The sequence below is a fragment of the Sodiomyces alkalinus genome (assembly GCF_003711515.1).
Source record: "Sodiomyces alkalinus F11 unplaced genomic scaffold SODALscaffold_7, whole genome shotgun sequence".
NCBI classification, from domain to species: domain Eukaryota; kingdom Fungi; phylum Ascomycota; class Sordariomycetes; order Glomerellales; family Plectosphaerellaceae; genus Sodiomyces; species Sodiomyces alkalinus.
The window spans coordinates 1,092,404-1,117,682 of NW_021167085.1; the positions used below are offsets into that span (position 1 = coordinate 1,092,404).

The 25,279-nt window shown below is 55.3% G+C and overlaps 10 protein-coding genes across 10 annotated transcripts; 6 read left to right on the forward strand and 4 right to left on the reverse strand.

The window, feature by feature from the left end:
* Positions 1-290: 290 nt before the first annotated feature.
* Positions 291-1,391, forward strand: SODALDRAFT_324982 (hypothetical protein; the record flags this gene model as incomplete). The annotated part of the gene is made up of 2 exons (XM_028609945.1): positions 291-1,098; positions 1,252-1,391. 2 exons carry the CDS (start codon positions 291-293, stop codon positions 1,389-1,391), a joined length of 948 nt encoding a protein of 315 aa, XP_028465170.1.
* Positions 1,392-1,407: 16 nt separating this feature from the next.
* SODALDRAFT_334458 (putative nuclear mRNA splicing factor-associated protein) lies at positions 1,408-3,263 on the reverse strand. The gene is made up of 2 exons (XM_028612217.1): positions 2,924-3,263; positions 1,408-2,640 (listed from the first exon to the last, which is right to left on the reverse strand). Exons 1-2 carry the CDS (start codon positions 3,191-3,193, stop codon positions 1,699-1,701), a joined length of 1,212 nt encoding a protein of 403 aa, XP_028465171.1. The 5' UTR covers positions 3,194-3,263; the 3' UTR covers positions 1,408-1,698.
* Positions 3,264-3,564: 301 nt separating this feature from the next.
* On the reverse strand, positions 3,565-5,381 carry SODALDRAFT_334459 (hypothetical protein). The gene is made up of 4 exons (XM_028612218.1): positions 5,208-5,381; positions 5,075-5,144; positions 4,554-5,019; positions 3,565-4,292 (listed from the first exon to the last, which is right to left on the reverse strand). The coding sequence occupies exons 1-4, from the start codon at positions 5,259-5,261 to the stop codon at positions 3,713-3,715; spliced, it is 1,170 nt and encodes a 389-aa protein (XP_028465172.1). The 5' UTR covers positions 5,262-5,381; the 3' UTR covers positions 3,565-3,712.
* Positions 5,382-5,795: 414 nt separating this feature from the next.
* Positions 5,796-6,898, forward strand: SODALDRAFT_324984 (hypothetical protein; the record flags this gene model as incomplete). Its single annotated transcript, XM_028609946.1, has 5 exons — positions 5,796-5,835; positions 5,893-5,932; positions 6,182-6,552; positions 6,612-6,820; positions 6,878-6,898. 5 exons carry the CDS (start codon positions 5,796-5,798, stop codon positions 6,896-6,898), a joined length of 681 nt encoding a protein of 226 aa, XP_028465173.1.
* Positions 6,899-7,701: 803 nt separating this feature from the next.
* SODALDRAFT_279983 (GINS complex, Psf1 component) lies at positions 7,702-8,525 on the forward strand (the record flags this gene model as incomplete). Its single annotated transcript, XM_028608206.1, has 3 exons — positions 7,702-7,728; positions 7,783-8,327; positions 8,432-8,525. The coding sequence occupies 3 exons, from the start codon at positions 7,702-7,704 to the stop codon at positions 8,523-8,525; spliced, it is 666 nt and encodes a 221-aa protein (XP_028465174.1).
* A 972-nt stretch (positions 8,526-9,497) lies between these two features.
* Positions 9,498-13,749, forward strand: SODALDRAFT_297518 (sulfate transporter family protein). The gene is made up of 6 exons (XM_028608825.1): positions 9,498-10,098; positions 10,178-10,957; positions 11,034-11,176; positions 11,241-11,787; positions 11,862-12,295; positions 12,395-13,749. Exons 1-6 carry the CDS (start codon positions 9,873-9,875, stop codon positions 13,592-13,594), a joined length of 3,330 nt encoding a protein of 1,109 aa, XP_028465175.1. The 5' UTR covers positions 9,498-9,872; the 3' UTR covers positions 13,595-13,749.
* A 125-nt stretch (positions 13,750-13,874) lies between these two features.
* SODALDRAFT_379840 (hypothetical protein) lies at positions 13,875-15,759 on the reverse strand. Its single transcript, XM_028615071.1, has 2 exons — positions 15,307-15,759; positions 13,875-15,225 (listed from the first exon to the last, which is right to left on the reverse strand). The coding sequence occupies exons 1-2, from the start codon at positions 15,560-15,562 to the stop codon at positions 14,117-14,119; spliced, it is 1,365 nt and encodes a 454-aa protein (XP_028465176.1). The 5' UTR covers positions 15,563-15,759; the 3' UTR covers positions 13,875-14,116.
* SODALDRAFT_361077 (hypothetical protein) lies at positions 15,667-16,347 on the reverse strand (the record flags this gene model as incomplete). Its single annotated transcript, XM_028614334.1, has 4 exons — positions 15,667-15,759; positions 15,841-15,907; positions 15,961-16,209; positions 16,295-16,347. 4 exons carry the CDS (start codon positions 16,345-16,347, stop codon positions 15,667-15,669), a joined length of 462 nt encoding a protein of 153 aa, XP_028465177.1.
* A 106-nt stretch (positions 16,348-16,453) lies between these two features.
* Positions 16,454-18,167, forward strand: SODALDRAFT_334464 (hypothetical protein). Its single transcript, XM_028612219.1, has one exon. The coding sequence runs from the start codon at positions 16,844-16,846 to the stop codon at positions 18,107-18,109; it is 1,266 nt and encodes a 421-aa protein (XP_028465178.1). The 5' UTR covers positions 16,454-16,843; the 3' UTR covers positions 18,110-18,167.
* A 4,202-nt stretch (positions 18,168-22,369) lies between these two features.
* SODALDRAFT_340687 (kinesin-domain-containing protein) lies at positions 22,370-25,272 on the forward strand (the record flags this gene model as incomplete). Its single annotated transcript, XM_028612973.1, has 2 exons — positions 22,370-23,153; positions 23,228-25,272. 2 exons carry the CDS (start codon positions 22,370-22,372, stop codon positions 25,270-25,272), a joined length of 2,829 nt encoding a protein of 942 aa, XP_028465179.1.
* Positions 25,273-25,279: the final 7 nt, after the last annotated feature.

Here is a 25,279-nt window from a genome sequence, read left to right on the forward strand (position 1 = left end):
CACCTCTTCCTCACGCCTCTTAACCTCTGTTCCGATTGGACTCGGTTCTCGCTCTTTCCTCTATCACTCTTTATTACCATACCACTCTTCGTGCAGGCCCTTCTCCTTCGTGTTCGTCGGTCTCCTCCCTGGCATTGGACCTGTAATAGTCTTGACAATATCCCGCCCATTTCCGCCCATTTCCTCCTTTCTCCTCGTTCTCCCATCATTTATACCTTCGCTACGCACAACACCTTCTAATACCTTCTCGTGGCCAAGATCTTTTCTTATGTAGTTCGAGTTCGTTCACCATGACCGTCTCATCCTGCACAACGGTTCAGCTCAAGCAACCAGAATCACATGTCATCCCGCAGAACTTGGGCTCTGACGTTGACCAGGTTGCTGCCACCTATGTTCTCAAGCAAAGGCCCATCTCCGTCACCCTCGACGGCCCTACCATCTTCACCCTGACCGCGGCCCTTATCTTCCTCATCCACTTCACCAAACAGTCCATTGTTGAGATCTTTCTCGCCACTGTGCCCATCTTACTCCTAATCCACAATGATTACAACAACTTTATCGGTCTCGGCCCCGGTGGCACGCCGGCGACGTTTCAAGGCTACGTCAGGATAGCTTGGCTCCGCCTGTGGGCTATCCGAGACCCCTTTTCCCCTCCAAAACCCGATCCGTCCCGCCGTCCGGAACGGGGTATCCTCCACGATTCTCCGCTACCATATAGGCCCGGGCCCCGGCCCATCGTCGCCGGCATCGCCCCGCAGAGACAACTCGACCAACATGGCACACTACAGCACTACCGCGCCCTCCGCCGCACCCTCGAGAACCTAGCCCACACCCGTTCCGAAAAATTCGGCACCGCCCGCTCCTGTCTGGAGAAGCACGGCCTCGGCCTCTTCGCCCGCCACCCCGTCAACGTCACATGCAATGGCGAGGTGTGCCATGTCCACGAGTCGGACCACTCCCTTCACATGAATCTGCACCCGGACGACATTGCTGAGGTTTTGGCCAAAGGATGGGGCCAGCGACACCCTTTGGCCTGTAAGGGGTGGTTCGGCTCTATGCCCGTGCCGGAGGAGTTTCTCATGGTCTATGCGCCTAGAGGTGAGTTTTTTCTTCTTTTCTTCTTTTCGTCTTTTTTCTTTTTCCTTCTTCTTTGAGCGTGTCGCGAATCCGGATACCACTTTCCTTCTCGACCACCGACCACTCTTACGATGAGAGCGTTGTTAACGAAAACACCCAATAACACTTCTTCAGATGACCTCGAGCTACAGATCGTGTGTCGAATCATTGAAGCCGCAATATGGTTCGTTATCGCCGACAGGGAGAAGCTGGACGTCCTACCAGACACCGCGAACACCGACGGGGTCATCAGAGCAGTTGGTGGAAACTTTTAATACATCCATGTGAGGGGACATCTCGTATTGCTGTATTCTTTGGTCCTGCCCTAGGGACCAATATCAACTGCCAGTTCCCCATACCGGCAGCAGCCGGGTCTGGGATTATCTAGTCAGGTAGCCAGCTTGAGGGTGTGTCCTTTAAAAAAAACAAATGCCTATTAGTTTTACATGACACAGAACGAAGACGGAATGTTCAGCAGTCGCTTAACCATGCAAGTTTTCTTGGAGGTAAGAAGGGAATAGCTGCTAGATCGGACCCCGGCACATGCTCATAGCATCATCTCGTCGGGCTTCAGCCGGCTTCCTATTCCGGATCAGAGCCGTGCTCGTCCTGGGATTTCTTGTTTGACTTCCGGTACCGCTCCCGTCCTGTCGCAATGGACGCTTCGACAGTGCGCCCGTCGAAGCTCCGCCCGTGCATGAGTTGTACGCACGCTTCCGCCGACTCGGGCTCTCGAAACTTGACCGACACGATGCCCTCGGGCTCCTCGTCGTACAGCACCACATTGGTCACGGTGCCCAGTTTGGCGCACTCCTCGCGCACATCTTCCTTGATCTCCAGCAGGGCCGCCGGGTCTTCATCCAGCTCCTCCAGGGTGAACATCTGTTTCAGTATGACCACCTTATTCCAGCGGGATGAGCCACCAGCCGCCCCAGGCATGGCCAGGGAAGAGGGCTCGTCATCGCTCCAGTCCGCCAGTCGCGCGGCCATCTTCTGCGTCTTCTTAATGATCCGCTGCCTCTCGCGATCGTTGCCCCTAGCCCTGTTCTGCCGATCTTCGCCGCCGTTGTTGGCTTTCCCGTTGCCTTCGCCATTGCCATTGGCGCCGCCGGAGTTGCCGTCACCGCCGTCCGCGTCCGCATCGTACCGCATCTTCTTGTAGCTTGAATCGGCAGCCTGTACTCGTATCTTACCACTGCCAAGCCCGGAGCTAGAGATTCGGAAGTCCGTGTCGTCGAGCAGCATGATGGCCATGTCGACGCTTTGCGGCTTGAAAAAGACCACTAGGGCGTCGCCCTTGAAGCGCCCCTCGCTGTCCGTATACATCTTGATTCGCGGCCGGCCGCTGTCGATCTCCTCTGCGATGACTCCCGCCTTGCGGGAGAAAACCTCGTGGACTTCCTCGGCTGTCGCGTCGGGAGGGAGGCCTGTCACGTAGACGGCCGTGTTCTGTCTCGGTTGTGGGGGTTGCCTGGCTTTCTTGGCCGGTCTGCCTATTTTCTTCTTTGTGCTGCTGTTGCCTTCCTACAGTTCGCGCGAGGGACACATGGCCCCAGGTCAGGTTAGTGTCTCTGTCCCTGTTCGTGACCCTTTGCCGTACTTCGTCTCCCGTCCATGCTATTCGGGCATTGCAGGGACTTCCATGGCATCATCCAGGGAGACAAATAGCGAAGCGAAGCGCATAATGGGAAAAAGGAACTCTCGACAGCCCTCGCCACTTGTCCCTAAAGCGGACCGGATAGAGGGGGATCACGGTGAACAAACATAGCCTAAGGTCTGCCTGTGCCGGATAAGAGGCGCAGCTTACCTCGCTTTCATGGGACGGTTCTTTTCGTTTCCTTGACGTCGTATCATCCTCGCCCTGCGCCTCGCCAATTAGCGCATGGTGTTGCGCCTCGTCCCCATGTAGAGCCTCCTCTTCTGCGAGCACCCATTGTCCCGTCGCGGCATTGAACTCGAATTCGGTGCCATCGTCGTGGACAGCTAGGTACTTGTTGTCGAGCGTCGAGTATGAAATCCGATCATCTTGATCGAATTTATCTACAGAGGTAGGTAAGGGAGGTTGAATTTCGGCCATGGCTTTCCTTCCGAGGCCAGAAGAACAGTTGTTGAGAAAGGAATAGCCTACAGGTTATAGAACACCCAGGAGACGAAAGGTGCTGGTTCTGGTTCAAGGTCCTGGTTCCAGGAACTTGAATTAGTCCCTTGGAGTGACGCTGGCTGGTTTGGTTGGTGGAGCACAGCAAGGGGACCCACTTTGCCTCCAAACGGGATCGGATGGTTGTTCAACGTCGATGTATACAGTGTCTGTACCGTATCCAATACATGCCAGCGGGTTTCGGGGGGACATGTTCCAAGAAGCCCAAGGCCCTCAACAAAGCTGTGTTCATGATTCGTATGCAACTCATAGGTAACTTCGTAGACTGCACACAGAAATAACACAGGATTCGGTTCCGTAACGCACCACGTAGGTATTTTCATTAATAAACAGCGACATCCCGTGAAAGACCAGACCAACTATCCCGATGCCTGACCTGGAGTTGCATACTCCACCTCCAGTTTGCTACGATCACATGTAGGACAACCTCTTCAAAACCTATTGTCTTCGCTGCTCCTCCTCTTCTTTGACCGTCGTCTTCACGCCCTCAACGAAAGCCTCCACAGCCTCTCCACCTCCCAGAGGCATCCCCCCGCCCCTAATGTAACCACCGTTGGCTACTTTCACATTGAGAGCCTCCGCGATAGTGGGAAGCCCACCATCCCGAAGAGCCATGGTGAGGCTGCCCAGAGCTTGGTGAAACTGTGGACTCCTAAGGACCTTCTGCAAGAGATTCTTCTTTTCTGCCAATCTCAGAGACGCCCTTGCTGCGGCTGCAGCTTCCGCGGACGGCTCGACATCTCCCGCATCTCCAGCGCCCGTGGCAAGGACCAAGACGGTAGGGGGCAGGAAGCCTAATAAATTATCGGTAAAGGCCTCTGATGCCGATGCAAGCATGGGAATGGTAGTCTCGTTGGGCAGCAGGTGGTTTAGGTAGGGGTACGGCTTGTCAGCAGCCTGTTGTCCTCCAGACCGCGAGCTGCTGCCCAGACCAGCGTTGCCCTGTAACGACCGTAGAAAATTCTGCACAGCAGCATCGGCATCGGACGCGGGTGCGGTACGAGCCCCGCCGGCCGCTCTGGTATACCAGTTAGCAACAAGGCACAAGCATTGGGCGGGCGCTAAGGTGTCTCGATACCACAAAGAAATGCTCGCCCTGAATCATGATTGATATGGGATATTCTAATAAGTACAGCCATGCCAGAGTATTCAGGCAGTTGTCTTGTTTTGTTTTCACCCTGGGGCTCTTTCTGGGATCGTATCGTGTCGACGAAAAGACACCAAAGCACCCCGTTACTGCGCGAGGCAGTCGAGTCGGGGTAATTGGAAGATGACCTACGCTCTGGCTCCGTCGCTTCCACCTTCTCTAGCATCCTCGCCTTCCTCTCGAATGTCACCTCCCGTCGCACCGTGGCCGGCACCGCCGTGACCTTCGACATCCTCCATGGTCTCGTCGTCGTCATTATCGCGGCGGTCGTCAACATTGCGCACCTGGCCCAACTCTTGTGTGGCGCTCACCTCCTCGCCTTGTAGTAGTCTGTTGACGATCTCCCCGATTTTCTTGTCGCGCGGGCTGAACCAGCTCGGGTCTCCGTTCCTCGACTGGGGCTTCGACTGCAGCCAGAAGAAGTGGCGCGACGACGAGGAGGCAAACTTTAGGACGAAGATACGGCCGTTTGTCTTTGCGGAAGACTGGTCTGCCCATGTGTAGGGAACGAACTGGCCGTCGGTGGGAACCATGACTAGGTCAAGGTCGGGTTCGGTCATCGGAGCGCTTCGCTTGCGCCAGCAGAAGTGGATTAGGTCTGCACACAATTAGCGTCAACATTATACCTGTTGAATGGATGAGAGAAAACAGACCATCGTCAGAGTAGAGATAAATGTAGCCCTGAGCCGGCAGAGGTTTGACCTTGTTATCGTCTCTCTGCTCCTACATGGGTATTAGTAGAGCCAAGGTTTCGTCTGGGTATGTGAACATGAAAAGGGAACTTACATCGTTATACTCACAGGCGCCGGCCTTGAAAGTGATAAGAGGAACAATCGACATCGTTACAAGTGGTTGAGCGTACCAGGAAGAAAGAAGTATACAAATGGAAGAGAAGCTGTGCAGTGTTGAGTCGAGCAGGAAAACGAAGGCATGCAAGTTCCTTCAGCTGTATTCTCAGGTTGACACTGTTTGGGTAATTGGAGCTCCAACGGAGTTACGTAGAGCTCTGTGCCTAGGTACCTGTAGGTATCCGTACCTTAGTAAGAAGGCAAGGTAAGGCTGCACGAGTCCGCTTATGTGGTTGGCGGGCCGAATCTAATCCGAGGCGAGATGCGTCCGAGGCGGGCGGGTGGGGCAGGACAAGGGTTCCGAGTTCTATTCCGTTCCTGTTGGGCAAGAGCGGGGTGGGTGGTCTGTAACGAGATGAGGGGCCCGTGCTGGGGAAAAGAAGGAAGTAAAAATTTCCCAACCCCCACCTCAATCTCTCCCTCTTAATACAACAACAACAACATTCTCCTTTCTTCTTTTCCATCTTCCTTCTTTCTCAAATCCAACCCTTTTCTATTTTCCCTAAAGCCACCTCCCTTCGTAACAATGGGCTTCGCGGACCTTGTCACCGACGCCGGTGCTGCCAGTACGTCCTTGCGACCTCCAGCGACTTCTCTTGATCGTTTGCTAATAGGAGATTAAGCGCTCAACGGCTGGCTCACCGAACGTTCTTACATTGTTGGGTATGTTTTCCCCTCTGAATGCTATCTATTCTACCTCGTAGCCCTTGTACAGACTCCGTGTCTGGTTTCGGGCGGATCCCCGGCACTCTGATGAGAAATTTTGGTCCGTGTTTCTGAAGCGGACTCAAGACCCGCGAACTGAAGTCACAACCCAGCGTTTCACGCAACTCTGATCTTTTGCCTTTGTTCCCTTTTCTCTTGTTACGCCACGCGACTCGAAGAAGCGCCTGACTGACAATCCCTCTTCAGCAACTCCCCGTCTCAGGCCGATGTTGCCGTCTACAAAGCCCTGAGCTCCTCCCCCAACGAGGAGAAGTACCCCCACGCCGCCAGATGGTACAAGCACATCTCTACTTACGAGAGTGACTTCGCCACCCTCCCCGGTGACGCCACCAAGTCTTATTCCGTCTACGGTCCTGAGTCTGGCGAGGCCACCTTGAACCCTGCCAAGGCCGCTGATGAGGACGACGAGGACGTCGACCTGTTCGGCAGCGACGAGGAGGAGGATGCCGAAGCTGCCCGCATTCGCGATGAGCGCCTGGCAGAGTACAAGAAGAAGAAGGAGTCCAAGCCCAAGCCAGCTGCCAAGTCCATCGTCACCATGGACATCAAACCCTGGGGTGTGTAATCATGCCATCAGCTGTTGTAGGAAAGCCGAAATAAGCTAACATGACTGTAGACGACGAGACCGACATGGCTGCCCTTGAGGCGGCGGTCCGTGGTATCGAGAAGGACGGCCTCGTCTGGGGTGCGTCCCAGCTTGTGGCTCTTGGCTACGGCATCAAGAAGCTCCAGATCAACATGGTCGTTGAGGATGAGAAGATCAGCGTGAGCGATCTCCAGGAAGAGATCGAGGAGTTCGAGGACTACGTCCAGTCCACCGATGTTGTAAGTTGCCGCTTTGCACGACTGTCCAACTGGTTCATGTGCTAATACACTTTCCAGGCTGCTATGCAGAAGCTTTAAGCAATGCGATCAACGAATTGGGAGGTATGACTGGTTTATGAGGCATGATGGGTAGTGGGCATGGAAATTCAAAGGAATTGGGAGGCACGGCAATTGGTAACCCTGGGAGGGTTTTCTGCGCATCGGAACTTGCCTACCATAGACTTCCACGAACATGCGATGATGATGAATGGAATAAAACAATAGGCAACTATACGGAATTCGGGTCAGGCTGGCTAGCCGGTGCATTATGAGAAAACATTAGCATCAGCTCGTCATGTTGTCGAGCTTGAATGATCAAAGCAACCCACGTAAAAACGAGATCAGATTTTGATCATGGTCACTTGCAATCACTCTTCGGACAGACTACGCCAATGGGATGTCAGAGATGGAGTGGGAGCACGAACATGTAGACGGAACTTGAACGCGTTTCGTGCTTGTGGATGTATTCACTCTATTGATTTATAGCCATGGCTCGAAGGAACATGAATGGAAGAAAAATTCAAGTCGCTCCAGGTGGCAGGCAGACGTTAGGGATATTAAGGTATGGGGAGGATAGGTGGTGGGGTCATGGTGAGTACCTACTCTTTTCCCGATTAGGGTGCCCCAATCTGGAGTGTGCGACAGTGTCTGGATGTACCTCAGGTACAGTACCCGAAATGCGGATACGCCGTCCCTTCCTTAGGTTCGAATCAGTGAGGGGCTCAATTCACGAATTCCTGGGTGCGAGGCAGCATCACCGTGCTTTCCCCGCCCAATATTGCCTGCATGTCCGCGCAGCTATTGTTGACGTACTCCGAAGGGACCTCGATCGGACATCCCAGATGTATGGCGATTTAGGCAACAAGTTGGTTCGACAACCCCGCGTGTGCAGTGCATGGGGGGCATTGGCTAACGCTCTACAGGTACAACATGCCAAGCGGACACAGAACCTCGCGCACCTACCGCCCTACCAAGCCGAGATTGTACGCGCCGTGACGCGTGAAGTCCGGGACCTGGACAAAGATGTGACGGAGCTTCTCGAACCTTTTCAAGGGTCATTCGATCCCTCGGCGGACCAAGCGACGGCGTGCACGCTCCTCGTAAACCACCTTTCGATGCGGAGGAACAAGCGGTGCCTCCTGGCCTACCATCGAACGCGAACCGATAAGCTGGAGGAGATGGTGTGGAACGGCGTCGACGTGCTTGATCTATGCGGGCAGCAGGTCAGGGCTGGCGACTCGGGAGGAGGGGCTTCTCACGCGGGGACCAGGATGAGCAGCGTCGACGGGGCGACAAGCAGCCTCAGCCCGCAAGAGGATGAATATGTCAGGCAATACGGGGACCTGCTGGCGGCGTATAAGGGTCAGTGGACGGATATTGACCTGACGGGAAGCCTGGAGCCGCCGCGGGACCTATTCATCGACGTTCGGGTTTTGAAGGATGCCGGGGAAATCCAGACAGAGTATGGGTATGTGCTGGCGCGTGTTTCTCCTTGCTTTCGTGGGTGTTTGCCTTCCGCCGTCTTCCCTGGTATCTACGCTGCGTCCACGTTTCTGACTTGATCATTGGCAGTGCCATTACCCTCACCAAGAACAGCCAATTTTATGTCCGACAGGGTGACGTCGAGCGGCTAATAGCCCAGGGATATTTACAAAAACTTGGCTGAGGAAATGGATCTTGACGCGCGCACTCTACTTCTTCTCTACCTTATAAAACCTGTTCTCTCTCCCTCTCTCCCCCCACACACACACAAACACACAAATACAAAAAAGAAAAGGAAAAAGAAAAAGAAAACGAAGAAGTTCAATGCGGGCTGGCGCACGAAATTGCGTTGTTCTACGGGTATAGATAAGCACATGTCTGGCATAGTGACCGGTACGATGTTGATGCATTCCTGTGCTGTCGATGCTTAACGCAGAGGTCGGGCGAACTAGTGAACAGATGCATCGTGTTGTGGTGACAGTCTGCATACGCCCATGCACTTCGTACCTATGCCGGAGGTCCAGTCGGCGTACATGCAGAACATCAACTGAAACCCCCCTTGCCACGGTGACTCGATGCGAGGAACATCGGAGAAAGTCACCATTTGCACACGACTTTCTCCATATCAGGTGGTGGAACCATGTTGACATAGCCCAGTCGTACCACTGTACCCACCTCAATTAATTGACATCTCCAATTTGCGATTTGTTCCCCTCGACTGTAGCAAGTGGCAGGACATGTCTTCTCAAAAGTATGCCGGACGGGTACACTTTAATCAATACGGTAGGTACATACCATGATATTTAGCCCAATTAACCCAAGGATTTGCATCAATACAAGTTCGCAGGACGACTTGAAGGGAAGGGAGGGGGGGTGGCGGAAAAAGAGAAGAAAAGAAAACGAAAGGAAGAAGAGGCATGACGCAATCGAAGCCTAATGGGAGACGTTTATGCCGGTAAATGCGGGGCCATAGCAGAGTCAAGGTCTAGCGTCCTGCATATCCGACCTAGCTGCTGTAGATACCTACTTGGTAGGTATCGTGCTGCAGAGCTCATGCTGAGCTGTACCCGATCGGAATAGATCCGTCTGAGCCGCTTCAAACTACCTTACCAACGATACAACCACACTCCATCTTGTCTATCTAAGGTATCCTATCATTTCTTAGCGTTCCCTCCAATGCGTATCGTCCTCTAGTCCATTTTTTCCCTCGTTATCAGTAGCAAATCGCAAAACTGATGGCCCTGTTGTTCGACGTATGAGTTGGATCAATCTCAAGGATTCCTCGCTACGAGGATATTTGTTTGCCTCCCGCCCGTTGTAGTTTCGACCACTACCTTATCCCCATCCATTTTTTTATTTTCGGAATGGCCATGCCCTAGACCCAATTCGAGGTTTGACTCGATTCTCCTCGACTCCGCTAGCTAGCAAGGAGAAAAAAAAAAACTACTCGGCTTTCTGCCAGATATCTCCAGTGCCGTCTGTGAGGACTACTATTATCTGCGCCATTGGCCTATGAGATGTTGATCCGATCATGTCCTCTCCAAACTTCGGCTTTACTCCATGGCGAAGACGCGCCTCGTCCCTGACATTACAATCGCATGGTCGCGAGGACGTAGGGCCATCGCCTACAGGCAGCCCTGCTCACAGTGTTCATCCGACAACGGCTGATGGCTCGAGGCCATTGCCCACCTTTGCCACCTCTGTACCGAGAGAACCCATCCGATCCTTCATCCACAGTTCCCTCCGGGACGATCTCGGTAAGCCAGCCCTCTTCAGCTCACCTGACGTCCCTAGCTAGCCTCGTGCTATTGGGACCAATGCTAACCGTAAGAGCAGGCCCTGCCCACATAGTTGAGGATGCTCGTAGCGTTCGCGAAGACACCGCAGAGTTGGCCTCCTATCTTCTATCCGACAAGAGAAACATCCCGCAAGCTCCCGCGTTCTTGACTCGTCGACGCTCCCAGACACCTCTACCACTGCCACCGCCGCAACTTCGAACGCCTGAGATTCACGACGTCACTTCCGTCACAGGCCCGGAACTTCCTCACTCTGCGGCCGACACAATACAGGAGGTCTCGGAACCTTCATCTCCAACTGAAGAACGACACTGGGATGAAGATGGGGACGGAGAAGGCGTGCCGGACGAAGGCCCGTCCATGTTGACGAACCTGTTGCGCAAGTCCCCTCCCCAGTCGCGTCATGGCATATCCCCCGAACGTCCCGCAGAAGCGGGAAGGTCGGCTGTGCGAAAGCGCTCACATTCAGGCGAGAGGAATGGGGAACAACCAAGCCCAGATAGTGTCGACGAAGAAGCAAGCGAACACACGCCCCTCCTCAAGAAGCAGCCTTCTGCCGAGACTCAACACACCAATGGGAGGGACACTCTAGAGGACGTCGAAAGCCAGAAACCCGAGACGCGGAGGCGGTGGCTAGGCAGGATAAGGAACGCCGGCCGACGCGTCCAGACTCGATGCGTGCATGCGGCCAAAGCTGCTACGAATCCCAGCATCTGGACGCCTACAGCTCTCTGGCGTAATCTGGTGGTAACGCCGGCTTCGTGTCTGCCTGCGGTCATGGTCGGACTTTTGCTCAACGTTCTCGATGCACTATCTTACGGTGAGTTCTTGTCTTGTGACGAGATCGAAATCCGGGTCTTACTTAGATGGACACCAGGCTAACGCTGGCTATTCAGGAATGATTCTGTTTCCCCTGGGCAAGCCCATCTTCGCACATCTTGGCTCAGCTGGCATCTCCATCTTTTACGTCAGCACCATTGTTTCCCAGCTCATATTCTCGTCTCGCAGCAAATTCAGGGGTGCGGTCGGATCAGAACTGGTATATTCTCCCCCGTCTTGTGTTGGACCTTGATTGGCAGTACTTTGCTAAGCTCTGGACACAGATCGAAGTTGTTCCCTTCTTCCACAATATGGCCCAAACTATCACCGACATTATTGGCCAAGACGAACCCGACGCCGTGATCGCCACAACAATCACGTCTTACGCTCTCAGCTCTATGGTCACAGGAACCGTCTTCTATCTTATGGGCAAGTACAATTTTGGCTACATGGTTGGGTTTATTCCGAGGCACATCCTCATCGGATGTATCGGCGGCGTCGGTTGGTTCCTCGTTGCTACTGGCTTCGAAGTATCGGCTCGTCTGAGCGGCAGCCTCGAATACGACCTGGAGACCTTGCGCAAACTGATTCAGCCCGACACGGTCCTCCTCTGGGCTTTCCCCCTCTTGTTGGCCATCATCCTCTTCTATGGCCAATCCAGGGTGGCTTCCAAGTACTTCCTACCCCTCTACATCATCGCCATCCCGGCCATATTCTATTTCTTTGTGGCCGTCATTGAACCCCTGAATGTCGATCATCTTCGTGACAACGGCTGGATTTTCGACGGCCCACCGGCAGACGAACCCTGGTGGTATTTCTGGACCTTGTACAGTGAGTTGCCTCTGGGAAGTTCCCGCCTTCCCCTCTCTTTCTCCGCCCCCCAGTCTCTGACGAACGGATTCCAGAATTTCACCTCGTGCGGTGGGATGCCGTGATGGATACAGTGCCTGCCATGCTGGCGCTCACGTTCTTTGGAATTCTCCATGTCCCCATCAATGTGCCCGCATTGGCGTTGCAAACTGGTGAGGACCACGTGGATCTCGACAAGGAGCTCAAGCTCCACGGCTATTCCAACTTCTTCTCCGGGCTGGCGGGCAGCATTCAGAACTACCTGGTCTACGCCAACACCGTCTTCTTCATGCGGTCTGGCGGTGACAGCCGTCTCGCCGGGTTCATGCTGGCAGCAATGACTTTCGGCGTCATGACCGTGGGGCCCACCATCATCGGGTTCATACCCGTCATGATGGTCGGAACCCTCATTTTTGACCTCGGGTTCGAACTTCTGCTAGAGGCTGTGTGGCTGCCGAGGAAGAAGCTGAAGGTGGCTGAATACTTGACGGTCAGTGAGCTCCCCTCCCCCTTTTTTTTTACTTCTTCCCACAAAATCCCTTCAATGTGCTTGAAAAAGACGCGGCTGTTAACATCTACTTCTTTTTAGGTGATTGCAATCGTGCTCATCATGGGCATCTACGATTTTGTCATCGGAATAGGCGTAGGCATTTTGCTTGCCTTCATCTCCCTGATCATTCAGACATCCAGGGTACCTGCTGTCCGAGCAAGCTACAACGGCGACATTGTGGGATCAACCGTCCGTCGTAACCCTTCTCAGCATCGGTATCTGCAGAAGGCCAGACGGCAGATCTACATCGTCAAGTTGACGGGATTCCTGTTCTTCGGCACCATCGTGAGCGTGGAAGAGAAAATCAGGGCATTGATAGAGGACGACACGTTCTCGGAACGACCCATCAAGTTCCTGGTGCTGGATCTGTACCACGTCACCGGACTGGACTACTCGGCCGGGGAGGCATTCAACACCATCAGTCGGTTGTTGGACAACAAGGGCGTCATACTCGTCATCAGCGGAGTAGACGCGGAGAGTAACCTGGGGCGCACCCTGCGGGCCGTAGGTCTCGGCAACGGATCTGTCGAGGTGACTCTGCTCCCGGACCTCAACTCGGCACTGGAGAGCTGCGAGAACGAGCTCCTCAAGACGCTGTACGCCAGCGAGGAAGAGTTCCACGGAGGTCCTCGCAATGCGCCATCCTCGAGCTTGGATGTACCGACCAAGTCGCCTCTCAGCTCTCCGCCGGAACTAGTGCTGAATTCGCCGCGGCAGAGCCATCTGCACGCGGCCGCCAAGGACGTGCTCAGCAGCACAGAAACGTGGCGGAGCACGCGGTGGCGGAGCTTCAAGGAGCCGCTCCGGCTCATGCTGCAGATCTTCCAAAGCGTGAGCAAGCAGAACGAGGACTTTTGGTTCCGGGCCACGTCGTACTTCGTCCGCAAAGAATACGCCGCCGGGACGGTGCTGTTCCGGCGGGGGGACCCGGCCGACGGGTTCTACCTGGTGGAGGAGGGCATCCTGCGGGCCGAGTACGACTTGCCGCAGGGCTGGCTGGCCGAGAGCATCGTGGCCGGGACGACGTGCGGCGAGCTGCCGTTCTTCTCGGAGACGGATCGCACGGCGGACGTGGTGGTGGAGCGGGATTGCGTGGTCTGGTTGATAGACAAGGAGGGCTGGAGCAAGTTGCAGAAGGACGAGCCGGAGGTCACGCGGGAGCTTTTGCGTATTTCGCTGAAGCTCACGAGCGAGAGGATGAGCTCCATTACTGCGTACACACTGACGATGGCGGGCTGATGATGGACGACGGGAATGTGGGCGGTGGATTCGACGTCGAACAGGCCGTCTCCGCTTGGGGCGGTAATTTGCTTTGCGAGGAGGTGGGAAATGATGGCGTTGAATGGAGAAGACAGTAAAAATACCCAGCGAAAATAAAATAACAATGGAGGCCCATTCGAAACCTCTCATTCTTCTTCACCCCCGGTGTGGGAGACTTTAACACACGGCGCCCCAGCGTGCGACGACTTAATATGGTCACATGCAGTATCACAAGTGCGAGTATTCCACTGCTAAGGGTCGTCCGGTTTTCAGGTATTTAAGGGTATCATTCAAATTATTCTCGAGGATTCATTCACTCCTCTCGTGTTATATGACTCCCATACTGACCGATATAGGCAGCATCAACTGATTTAACATAACCGGGTTATTGTCATTTCAGTTCTTCCAGCTCTGACCTCTTCATCATATAATGCGATATCTCTCTCCCTTCCGTCTCTCTTCCTTCCCTGGGCCCAACTAGAGCGAAGGAAAATAAAAGTCTCACAGCAAAACGTAAACCACACAGACAGCGACAACGACAGAATGCCGTACGGTAGAAAAGGAGCTCCACAGCGAGCCCGCCCCACTGCCAGGATCGAGAGGACCAGGGCCCTGATCGGCAACAGTGGGACCCGCCGGGGGCGTGGTGGGCGTGGTGGGCGTGGTGGGCGTGCCGGGCGAGAAGGACAGGGCACACGACGCGTCCATGGCCAACACGTCGCCGACGGCGTTGGTGGCCTCCATCTCGGGACACGAGAAGCCTTCGTCGTCGCCCGGTCCTCGGATCGTCCTCGAACGTGTCTGGGTGGTCGTGAAGGGTTGCGTGACCCACATGGTCGTCGTCTGCGTCGTGAAAGGTACGCAATTGGCCTGGCGCGGCAGTAGTAGGGGGTTGGCTGCTGCTATGGTGGGGTCGGGGTTCGAATCCCGGGCGCGAATGGCGGCGGCGGCGGCGGCGGCGGCGGGAGTGGTTGTGGGGCTGGCGGGCGGGTTGTATTGGAGGCCGCAGTCCTCGGCCAGCTCGAGAGTGGCGCCCTCGATGTTGGTGGCGGTCATGGGAATGCAGGTGAATTCGGGGGCGTCCTCGGTCTCGGGGGCCGGGTCGCGCGTGATGGTCACGGTGCGGAACAGGGTGGTTGTGCTGCTCCAGGTGGAGGTCACGGTGCGGGTGGCGGGCGGGCAGGGCTTGCAGTAGCCGTCGGAGCCGCAGTAGCCGATGGAGCGGCAGCACTCATACCGGCAGCAGGTTGTATCGTTGTCGCAGGTGCCGCCCTGGCAGCACTGCTCGGTGTTCGGGTTGCGGCAGTAGCCGTTGGGGCAGCACGCCTGGGAGCGGGTGCAGGCCCAGACGGTGCCGGGCCCGGTGCAGCAGGTCTGGGTGTTCGGGTTGTAGCACTTGGAGTTGCCGCAGCGTCTTTGTCCTGAGGGGCAGCAGCCGCCGCCGACGCAGTCCCAGCCGCTGGGGCAGACGATGTAGTCGCTGCAGCACTTCTCACTGGACGGGTCGTAGCAACTATTGGCGCTGCATAGCCTCGTGTTCCCCCGGCAGCAACCAACGGAGACGCAGGTGTCTCCGTTGGGGCAGCACCTTACGCCGTCTGCGCAGATGTCTGTACGGGGGAGGAGGGGTTGTGTTATCGTTAGCTGTTCGTGGTGTTTCTGGTTCTGCTTCTACGGGGTGCTGGACGTACAGTGTCCGGGGTTCACGCATTGGCGCTGTCTCGGCATGAGAGCGACAAGTCCGAGTTCGTTGCCGTCCAAGTCCTCGGATGATACAACGGACGAGTTTGCGCTGGTTTCTGGCACGAGAAGATCACTGAGCTGGGCCTCGGACGAATCGATTGTGGATAGTCCTAGTCCCATGGCGAGTTGCGGTATCTGGTTGGCCCGTGACGGACAAACCGCTGCCCAGAGGGCGAAGACGAGCACGGCCAGAAGTCGACCCATCACGGCAGCCTCTTTTTTTTGTTTCCTTTTAACGGATTGAGGGGGGAGGAAGAGAAGACGGCGACGTGTCAAGTGGTTTTGTCGAGATTTACCCGCGAACCTGTCTACCAGAAGTAAAGGATGCCCTGGGAGATGTCGAGAGGTTCCAGGTGAGGGAACTCCCAGAAGACGAGCAGATGGAAAACTTTCCGCCTGGACTTTGGCCGCAGATTGGGCACAGGATATTATTAGTCCTGGTGGTCCTCGTGGTCCTGGAATTCCAAGCTTTCCCAGCATACATAGACATAGACTGGTCCTGTGTACCGACCAAGGCCGAAGTCAGCCTTGGCGTACGAGGTAATACCGCTAGAAAGAAAATGGCAGACAAAGACGGAATAACCAATCATGGGATCGGCAACTTCATCGTCGGGACTCGCGTGCGGAGGGGTGGACAGTTTGATGACCCGAGGCCAGACAGGGGATGCTGGATGCAGATGCAGATGCAGATGCAGGGCGGGCAGCTGTTGGAGTGGTCCGGCATCATTCGCGACCCGTCGACAGCCCGGCCCGCCCTCGGAGATCCAATCCATGAAAGCACAGTCATGTTTGTGAGGTGTGAGTGAGCAGGCTGGTTCAGTTCGGGTTCATCAAGCTGAGCAGATGCCGTCCTTGTTAACAGGAAGCCCGCCCACTGGTGTTGATGTACGAAGCACCTTAAGTTGCAAGGCACCGAAGGTAAGGTAACTAACGTACCTTATGTTGCGGCGGTGGTCCGTGCCCACAACCAACCAATCAGGTTGCCGCATTTAGGTAGCCAAACCTCCTCGAGGCTTAGCCGAGGATCTAGATAGCTTCCTCTTCCACACACTCAATATATCCGTTTAGTGTCACATTCCACACCTTATAGTATATCCTACATGTACGGAATACCCCGTACCACGGAGTACAAACGACGAGTACAAGTCCAGTCGCTGTGAAGGTGCTCACATGACATTGATCGGAGTAGCGAATAAGATGCCATCGCTGCTTCTTAGTGGGAACCCCACGTTCTGACGCCATTTCAGACCTGACCTTGACCCCTTGGGGTACTTCCCAAGTTTAAACCCGAACACGGGCCGCAAACTGGCCGTCGACTTTCCATTTTCGCCACTTATACAATACGTAGTTCTGTCGCCGTCATATGATCTCCCTAAGAAGATCAACTCGAAGGTTGCCATCAGACAAAAAAGTGCCGGAAAGAGGAAAGAAAGAGGTTAAAAAAAGAGGTAAAAGTCAAGAAAGGCAAAAGGGACTGCCAAAGAGATGAGCAGTCTACACTCTCTGCTCAAAGGGGGGAGGATAAAAAAATCAAGACCAACATCCACAACAGCTTCCCAGTCAACCTCACCGCGCAAGACAAACAGCAACAGAAAACCAAGCCCCAAGAAACCCGCACAGAAGCACCATGACTCCGACGAGGAAGACTTCTTCCAAGATCACCTCGACGACCGAGGCCTCGTAGCAACCCTCGCCACCGACCTGTCCCTCCGCGACGTACCGCAGGCCATGGCCTACGCTCTATCCCGCATGTTCTCCCCCGTACCGGAACGCGCCTCCGGCCTCTCGAGCACCCGCATCGCATCCGTCCTGTCCAGGCGACGAGACATGCCCCCGATCGTGACCACAGGCCACGTCCACGCCGTACTGCAAGCCTCGCCCGCGGCCGTGGAGCGGGAAGTCGCCCACCTGGAGGCCCAGGGGGCGCTGCGGCGGATCCGCGTCCGGGGCCGCCGCTTCGGCGAGGCACTCATCGCCGCGGCGGAGTACGAACGGCTCGTGAAAGACAGCGAGGCGCTCGACGAGGCCGCCAAGGAGGCGTTCCTGCGGTTCCTGGCCGAGAACCCCCGCGCGGCCGTCGTCGTGCGCGGCGCCGTAGGGGGCGGCCAGCGGGCCGAGGACGCCTTGATACGCGCAGGCTTCCTGACCGGTCGGGGGGCGTGGGGAACTGGCGGTGTTGGGGACGCGAGTAGGGATGCGCCGCGGGGGCTGCGCTACGCAGCTGGCGGCGCCTCGGCCGTTTCGCGAAGGCGGTCCGGTTCCGGGAAACTACCGAGCGTGGAGACCGTGGCGAGGGCGCCGAGCGGCTCCGTTCAGGCGGTGGGAGGTCCGGGCGCCGTGTACGCGGCCGGGGGCGGGGGAGGCGGCGGTGGGGCCGGGTTGGCACGGTTAGCGGATTCCGCTGCCGAGTCGGAACTAGACTACGTCCTCGCCGTGCCGGGACATGGCTTCTTCCTCAAGCTGGTCTCGGCGGCGGTTGAGCACCTGACGGAATTGCTGGGCAAGTCCCGCTTCGGCGAGATGCCCGAGAGCCTCCTGAGGGAGCGGTGGGACGGGGGCATCGCACGCGACGAAGCCAGGTTGGCGCGGCGGGCGCGAGGGGAGTGGGCTGGCGTGCTGCCCGGGCGGACACGGAAATGGAAGGAGTTTTACGGGCTCCGATTCGCGTGGGTGCTCGAAGAGGCCATGGGCGCTGGCCTGGTCGAAGTCTTCGAGACGGGGAGTGTTGGCAGGGGAGTTCGGAAGCTGTGACATGTGATGGAGGTATAGAGCACGAAGTAGTGTACATGCCTATCTATAAGGTACCTACAACCATGACCTACGTGTCCCTATCCGTACCAACTTGACTTGCCCGGAATAAGGTAATGGGACTAGGCGGGAAATCGGCTGCCTGTCAACGTCTCCAAGGTAAGGTACTTATTAAGTTACTGGCGGTTTATCCGTCCCGTTGAAGGGCCCCGATAATTGAAATGAAGCTTGTTCTCCTGCGGTGATACCGACTCGGAAACATATCCAGACTTCCCGCCTTGGCTCGATTGATATATTAACCTCCGGCTTGATGATTATAGCCGAACGGGATGATGCGACCGGCAATGTCGCGAGAATGTCACGTTCGCTCAGACGTAGGCTAGCGGTTAGTTTGAGTTGTGGCGTCAGTAGCTTCGCTGTGGCTGCTCTATGTAGATGCTGAATCCCGAGACATCTCTTGATGTATCCGTACTGAGCGTGTGTACGTTGTACAGAATAGAGTGGGCGGATGGTTTCGTAAGGTAGGTAGGTAGAGAAAGTACGAACGAGGCTGATCATGGGACGGGTGGTAAGGACCCTGATGCGATCCTTTCATTCCAAGGGTCTCGGAATCTAACGCTATACATGACAGCTGGGAGTTGTATCATCATGTAATCGTCATTATTTTCCTTTTCTTTTAAAGGAGAAGAATTGGCTTTAGTACTCCTGTGGCTAGAAAGATAAGATGGGACTCAACTAATGCCTAACGGAGTACGGATACATCGTGGATTCGTTCGAACACCACCGAGAATGTTGCTCTTGAAGGACCCTAGATCCTGGAGAGGGCAAGTCGAACCGAAGGGTTCAGGAGTTTTGTGCGTGCATGGATCACATAGTGATACCTACCTCATAAGGACCAATCGGGAGGTGATGAACGCAAGTTGGAGAGTGTGATGGGTGCGCGGAGATTACGCTCTAGCCATTTTTGGTTCCCTCGCGCCTCTTGGCCGGGATGATAAGTGGTGATGTGATGATGGTGATCCCGAATGGACGAATGGACGAGAAAATGTTTGTTTTTGCGAAACGAAGTGCGGAGTAATTACTCGTGGGCATTCCGATACTTCATGCCATTGGCACTTCGAGAAGCAAGTTCTTCTCTTCTGTCATGAGGTAAAGGTAATTATCAAGATTCGCACTGAAGCCCTGATGTTGCCAGTTCGCAGTCTGATTTGCGGACGCTCGTCCAATGGATGATCCTTCCTTCTCCTTCGCACAGCGAACAATTGAAATAGCAACGTCGACGATGAAAACAACCAGAAGGAAGAAAACCATATTGCTAGCTGCCGGTTATTCCCCCCTATGTCCGGCTGAGGTGAGTGATATGAACCAGAGAAGTTTCTTCCGCCCACTGGCGTAGCATCAACGTTGCTGTACGTTGTACACACAACGGCGCAGGCAGTGTTACAACGTACATGCTACATTAGCCAGGGATGCTCATTAAAGTTGCATTGCACCTTGCATGAAGCACAGAATATGGAGATTATGTACCAGGGATGCCGGTTACCCGCCATGCTACCGAGCACGAAAGCAGGTACGGTCACTATGCGTACATGTACAGAGTGCATTGTGCATTTGATCGATCGGGAACGGAATAGTCGGTGTTGATAACAAACCCCTGCTTTCATTGACGAGTTCGCAAAAGAAGACGAGTGACGGGGAAAGGAAAACTACCTAACGGATATAGGATATATAAGGTAGGATAGGACAAAACACCGACTTGGATGCATCAGAGGGAGAGGAGAAGGCACGGAAAGACAGGAAAGGGACAGCTGGTCTCGCAAGTACAACGTACCGCACAAGACCTCGTCAATCCCTGATTAAGGTAAGGTACTACGGGTAACTACCTACCTTAGGTAGTACTCGGCAACGAGCTGCCATGTAGGTACCTTACAGACTGCGAAGTAGTTGTACGGATGACTTCGTATTACAGTGTACAGTCGATGCACCCCGACTCGTCTGAAGGCGTGGGGTAGGAGAGACATGTCGGGTTCGTTGAACGAATCACTGTCCCTTCCCTGGCCACTACCTTAGTGCCCTGGCCGGCCAGGAGAGACCGAAGAGGCTTTGGGGAGAATTGGGGAGACGAAATGTGCTGATGCACGGAGGACCAACCAACAACCAAAAGGCACGGCATACAACGTGTATGGATGAGATAACGACTTGGCCTCTGAAGGTCTTCCTCCACTGTCCATCAACTCATACAATACCCAACCATATTTACCCATACCAAAATTACAACGTACTTCGTACCTGTATGCGTGGTGATTAGCTATGCCGGAAGTGGATTCTTCAACCACGCGCACTCTGCCCTTGCACATTTGACCTTGCCCCTTGCAGGCGTGATAAACAGGGACTCGTCTCGTAGGTCGATACCGTCGTCAGACCATCAGACATCTGCGCCTCTATTGAGTTGAGAGTTCCTGAGGGATGAAAGGTGAGTGCAATGACGGAAGGAGATTTTCGCCACAACATAAGGTAGGTAGTTCAATTCGAGAAGGAAAGGGACCAAACAAGGGAAGGAACTGGGGTATGAAGTACGGATATTACCTACTTCTTAGTTAGGATTTGCTTAGTACAGACAGAAGAAATAATAAATGGAAGGGAAGGGCAAGAGGGAAGGGGGGAGAGGAGGGAAAAGGGCAAAGGGCGGCGGGGAGAGAAAAAAGGGGCTGGGCACGAATAACGAGCGAGGAGTATCCGAACGAAGAAGTACAAAGTCCTTGGTACCTACTTGAGGTAGGTACCTCGATACCTCGACAAGTACGAAACCAACACTCCGTCCCTGCCCGTCCGGGGTAAACCCACAGGAGCAGATGTCTGTCCATCTCCTCCCATCACTTCTCCTTCCTACCTTATCATTCATTGATACCTGTTCAGTCTCAACACAGCAGTGTCGTCGTTTCGAGTGAGCGAACAGTGATATCGCCCGTGGTCCGCCAGCGCCTTGTTTCTAGGTCGTTTTTGCTGCCGACTGTCGTTCGTTATCCTTGTACCCACTCTCCTTGCTTTGCACGGGCTATCAGAAACGCCTCTTTTTTTTCTCGTTGCTTTTTTTCGCTACCTACTTTTCTGTTCTTGACTCGTCGTCCCTGTTTCGTCCCTGTTGTACCACACATTCCGACCTTCACTTCTCCACCTTACACCACCTTTCCTCCACACGCGGCACGCGACTCGGCCCAAACAATTAGTTTGGCTTCAAGACACTGGCGTCGAAGGTGAAGGCGGTTACTCTCATCGTATTGGTGGTCTGTTTCCCTCGTGGGTATCGAAACGGTATTGAAACGGTCAAAAGTCAGCCCAGAAAGAAAGTGCAGAAGGCGGGCTTCAACCACCGGCGAGTCGACGCTTTTCGTCCCGCTCCCTTCCCTTTCCGCGACACTTCCTTTCTCTCGACCTCCTTCCTCCGACATCACCTCGACAGCACCCATCTTTACTACCGACATACGGCTCCGCGACTCGGTCACTAATCCAAAAATCCGCTTCCACCCGACGACGAACGACTCGGCCCCCTTCCCCTCCCGCGACGTCTCGAAGTCCCCAATTCGTTCCCTTGAGCCTCTCGATTTCATTCGATATCCCTTCGTTTTTTCGAAGATACTGTCCCCTCGCTGTCTCTATAGGAAGCGTTTTTTGCTGTTTGCGATTTGTCATCGGGTTTCTGCCCCATCTTCGTCTCGACTTTCGACTTCAACCGCGACTCTGAAATCCTGAACATTGTCAAGTCGCGTACACGCACAGCACAGGACACGGAACCTGAGACGGAATACTGGCGTCGTGGAATCAAACATATTCCTTGCGCAGCGTTCTTATCTACATACAATTGGCTACATCGAGTCGACGCTCTCGGATATACGTAACCAGCTTGTTGGACCTTGTCTCCTCCTGCATTTCCGCTCGCTCTACCTTCCCGCCTTACCCACGCCCTCATCGGACACCGCTCTCTGGGCTTCCACCGTGAAATTCATCAACGTCGTGACAGTCCTCGTCTTAGTCTTTGGTAAGTTCCCCGCCTCTTTGGGTCGCCGTACTGCCCAGTCCTGTTTACAACCACATCTTCTCCGACTGACTTTCCTAGTTGGTGTGACAGACCTTCATGGCTACCCCCTCGTCTTGAGCCATCTGCGAATAGAGACGTCACATAGGCAACCGCGACCGCATTCCATTTTCAGCCTCCTCCCCGCAGAAACCGCGCACACCCCGCCGGACATCCGTCATACAACCACCATGACGACCACACTTCCACGCCCCTCCCGCCCCTCAAACGGGCCACCGACCATCGCACTTCCTGCACTCCCTGTCTCTAAGACTCGCAAGAGCACCGGAGCCCTTCCGTCCCCTACCAACAAGTCTGCCCCCAACACACCTAGGAGCGGCCTTAGGGCCCCCTCGACCACCTTCGCTCCTCCTCCGTCCCCGGCCCCAACATCCGCCTTGCCTCAGCCTCGAGCGGTCTCTACCATCGGCACCCCGGCCAGGACCCTTCGAAAAACCGTCAGCATTAATTCATTTCCGCAACCACCACGGAACGAGACCCGCATTAACAGTCTGCCGCCGAGCCCACTAGGCCTCGACGCCTCCCGCAACTCGGCGCGCAAGCCGAAAAACCCCACCACACCTTCGTACCTGCATCTAAGCAATAGCACCCCGAGTCTCCTCAACAACAGTGGGGAGGGCAAGTCAATATCTAGCGCTAGCGTGCGCATGTCAGATGGCCTGTTCAGCGTCTCCTCGCCTCCTCAAAGCCGCAGCTCCTCGGCCCAGGATTCTTATTCCACCTCCGCCACCACCTACGACGATTTGGCCGACGGAGCGGCATCCAGACACGCGGGCGACTCGAGCGAAAAGAGGTCATCGAAGACGGACGGAAAGGGCAACGTCCTTGTCAGTGTGAGGGTTCGGCCAGACGCAGGAGGCAATGAAAATAACAAAACCGAAGGAGAATGGATGGTGGATGGCCGGAGGGCACTCATATCATGCCGTGGCAAGGAGGGCGGCGACTATCACTATGGTACGATAAGACCCTTTCAACCGGCGGAGCGACGCGCCTGATGCATACTAACACCATCTTCTAATTTCATGTAGATAACGTCTTCTCAACGCACGACGACAACGGCAAAGTGTACGATCATATCGCGAAGCGGCTTGTTCGCCGCGTCATGGAAGGTTACCATGGCACAGTATTCGCCTACGGAATGACTGGCACCGGCAAGACCTTCTCCATGCAAGGCACGGCCACTTCTCCTGGCGTCATCCCCCTTGCTATCACCGACATCTTCTCCTATATTAGGGAGACCCCGTCCAGGGAATTTCTGCTACGCGTCAGTTATCTTGAGATCTATAATGAGAGGATCCACGACCTCCTCAGCATGTCCACAGGCGGCGGTATCGGCAGTAACGCAGGGCAGGATGAGATCAAGCTGCGCGAAGACGCCAAGCGGGGCGTCTACGCCACGCCACTCAAGGAGGAAATTGTGCAAAGCCCTACCCAACTTCTCCGAGTAATCGCTCGCGGTGACCAAGCTCGCAGGACTGCGAGCACCCAGTTCAATTCGCGGAGCTCGCGAAGTCATGCCGTCGTCCAAATCGTCGTGGAGAGCCGAGAGCGCGTGCCGGGAAATACAGGGGGCGAGAGCAAGCGATCCGGCATGCTCCCCGGCGGTGTCCGTGTGTCAACGCTGAGTCTGATCGATCTGGCTGGCTCGGAAAAAGCCGCCGAGTCGAAGGAACGCCGAACCGAGGGCTCGCATATCAACAAGAGTCTACTGACGCTAGGGACTGTCATCTCCAAGCTGTCCGACCATAAAGACAAGGATGGCAAATCTGATGGGAAAGAGGGAAAGCATTTACCCTACCGAGACAGCAAATTGACGCGGCTACTGCAGGGCGCGCTATCCGGCAATTCCCTGGTTAGCATTCTGTGTACGATACAGATCGGCTCGGCCGGAAGCGCCGCCGCCGCTAACAGCCACACCACGGAGACAATCAACACCCTCAAATTCGCGTCAAGGGCGAAGAACAACATCGTCAGCCATGCCAAGAAAGCCGAGGAAGCGTTGGGCAGTGGCGGCGACGGCGGCGCAAGGGTGTTGTTGGAACGTTACCGTATGGAGATCCTCGAGCTGCGGCAACAACTAGAGCTGCAGGCCAAGGCGAAGAAGGATCGGAAGGCTCTAGAAGAAGAGGAGAAGGTCGCTGAGGAAGAGAAGGCCAGAGAGCTGGAGGCCGAGTATCGGCACGAGGAGCAGATGCTCGAGATGCAGCTGGCACGTACGGCACTCAAGGAGCGCATCGACCATTTGAACCGCCTCATTCTAAGCTCCAAGTCGATCGGCGTGAACAGTGGTTCCTTCAGTTCGCTGGGTGTCCGGGCTTCCATGTTATCAACGCGGTCCTCGGTGGCCACTCCGACGAGCGGCCGACCAACGATTGAGAGGTCGTCATCCTTAACTTCGGCATCGTCGACGGTCGGTCGCCGCTCCAGCGGCGGCGGCCAGAGGCTTTCCGGCGGAGAAACGGGGCCAGAGGACGACGATAGTGTGGGCGAGTTTGGGGATAGCGTAGCGTCGCTCGCCGCTCAGAACCGAGCTCTGCAGGCCGACCTCGCCGACAAGAACCGATACATTCAGACTCTCGAGAAACGACTAGTACAGGCGCGGAGGGCCAGCTCTTCCCGAGCGTCTACTGGCTTCTCCGCCACGAGTAAGGGCATTCTCGTTGGAGAAGACCACAGCGTGGCGGCGCTGCTCAAGGACAAGGATGCCGAGATCATAGACCTTCGAGCACGGCTGGACGACAAAGACCGGATACTCGCGGCGCTACGCACCGCAGCCAGATCCCGAGACGTCGCCGAGGGCACCACGGACGGGAGGACTTCACAGCTCCTCGACAACATGCCACAACCGCCGCTCAGCCCGCCCGCGACGGTGACACCTGGTACGGGAGCGTTGGACACCCGCAAACGACGGAAGAGCGTGGATGAAATGAGTAAGATGCTGGAGGAGATGATTCATGAGCGGGTCGAGAACGGCCAGATTATTCGCGGTACCCGAGGGAGTGTCCGGGTCGCAGATCATCGTAGGCTCGAGTCTCTGCCCGAGCCTGCTGCGGAACTAGAGCCGCTCGCATAAAGCCTAA

Coding starts and splice junctions, on each gene's coding strand:
- SODALDRAFT_334458 (XM_028612217.1), bottom strand. CDS start 3,193: ATGGCCGAAATTCAACCTCCCTTACCTACCTCTGTAGATAAATTCGAT. Junction 2,641..2,923: donor AACCGTCCCATGAAAGCGAG/GTAAGCTGCGCC, acceptor CGCGAACTGTAG/GAAGGCAACAGCAGCACAAA.
- SODALDRAFT_379840 (XM_028615071.1), bottom strand. CDS start 15,562: ATGGGTCGACTTCTGGCCGTGCTCGTCTTCGCCCTCTGGGCAGCGGTT. Junction 15,226..15,306: donor ATGCGTGAACCCCGGACACT/GTACGTCCAGCA, acceptor TCCCCCGTACAG/ACATCTGCGCAGACGGCGTA.
- SODALDRAFT_334464 (XM_028612219.1), top strand. CDS start 16,844: ATGAGCAGTCTACACTCTCTGCTCAAAGGGGGGAGGATAAAAAAATCA.
- SODALDRAFT_334459 (XM_028612218.1), bottom strand. CDS start 5,261: ATGTCGATTGTTCCTCTTATCACTTTCAAGGCCGGCGCCTGTGAGTAT. Junction 5,145..5,207: donor GCGCCTGTGAGTATAACGAT/GTAAGTTCCCTT, acceptor ATACCCATGTAG/GAGCAGAGAGACGATAACAA. Junction 5,020..5,074: donor TTATCTCTACTCTGACGATG/GTCTGTTTTCTC, acceptor AATTGTGTGCAG/ACCTAATCCACTTCTGCTGG.
- SODALDRAFT_297518 (XM_028608825.1), top strand. CDS start 9,873: ATGTCCTCTCCAAACTTCGGCTTTACTCCATGGCGAAGACGCGCCTCG. Junction 10,099..10,177: donor TTCCCTCCGGGACGATCTCG/GTAAGCCAGCCC, acceptor CCGTAAGAGCAG/GCCCTGCCCACATAGTTGAG. Junction 10,958..11,033: donor TCTCGATGCACTATCTTACG/GTGAGTTCTTGT, acceptor CTGGCTATTCAG/GAATGATTCTGTTTCCCCTG.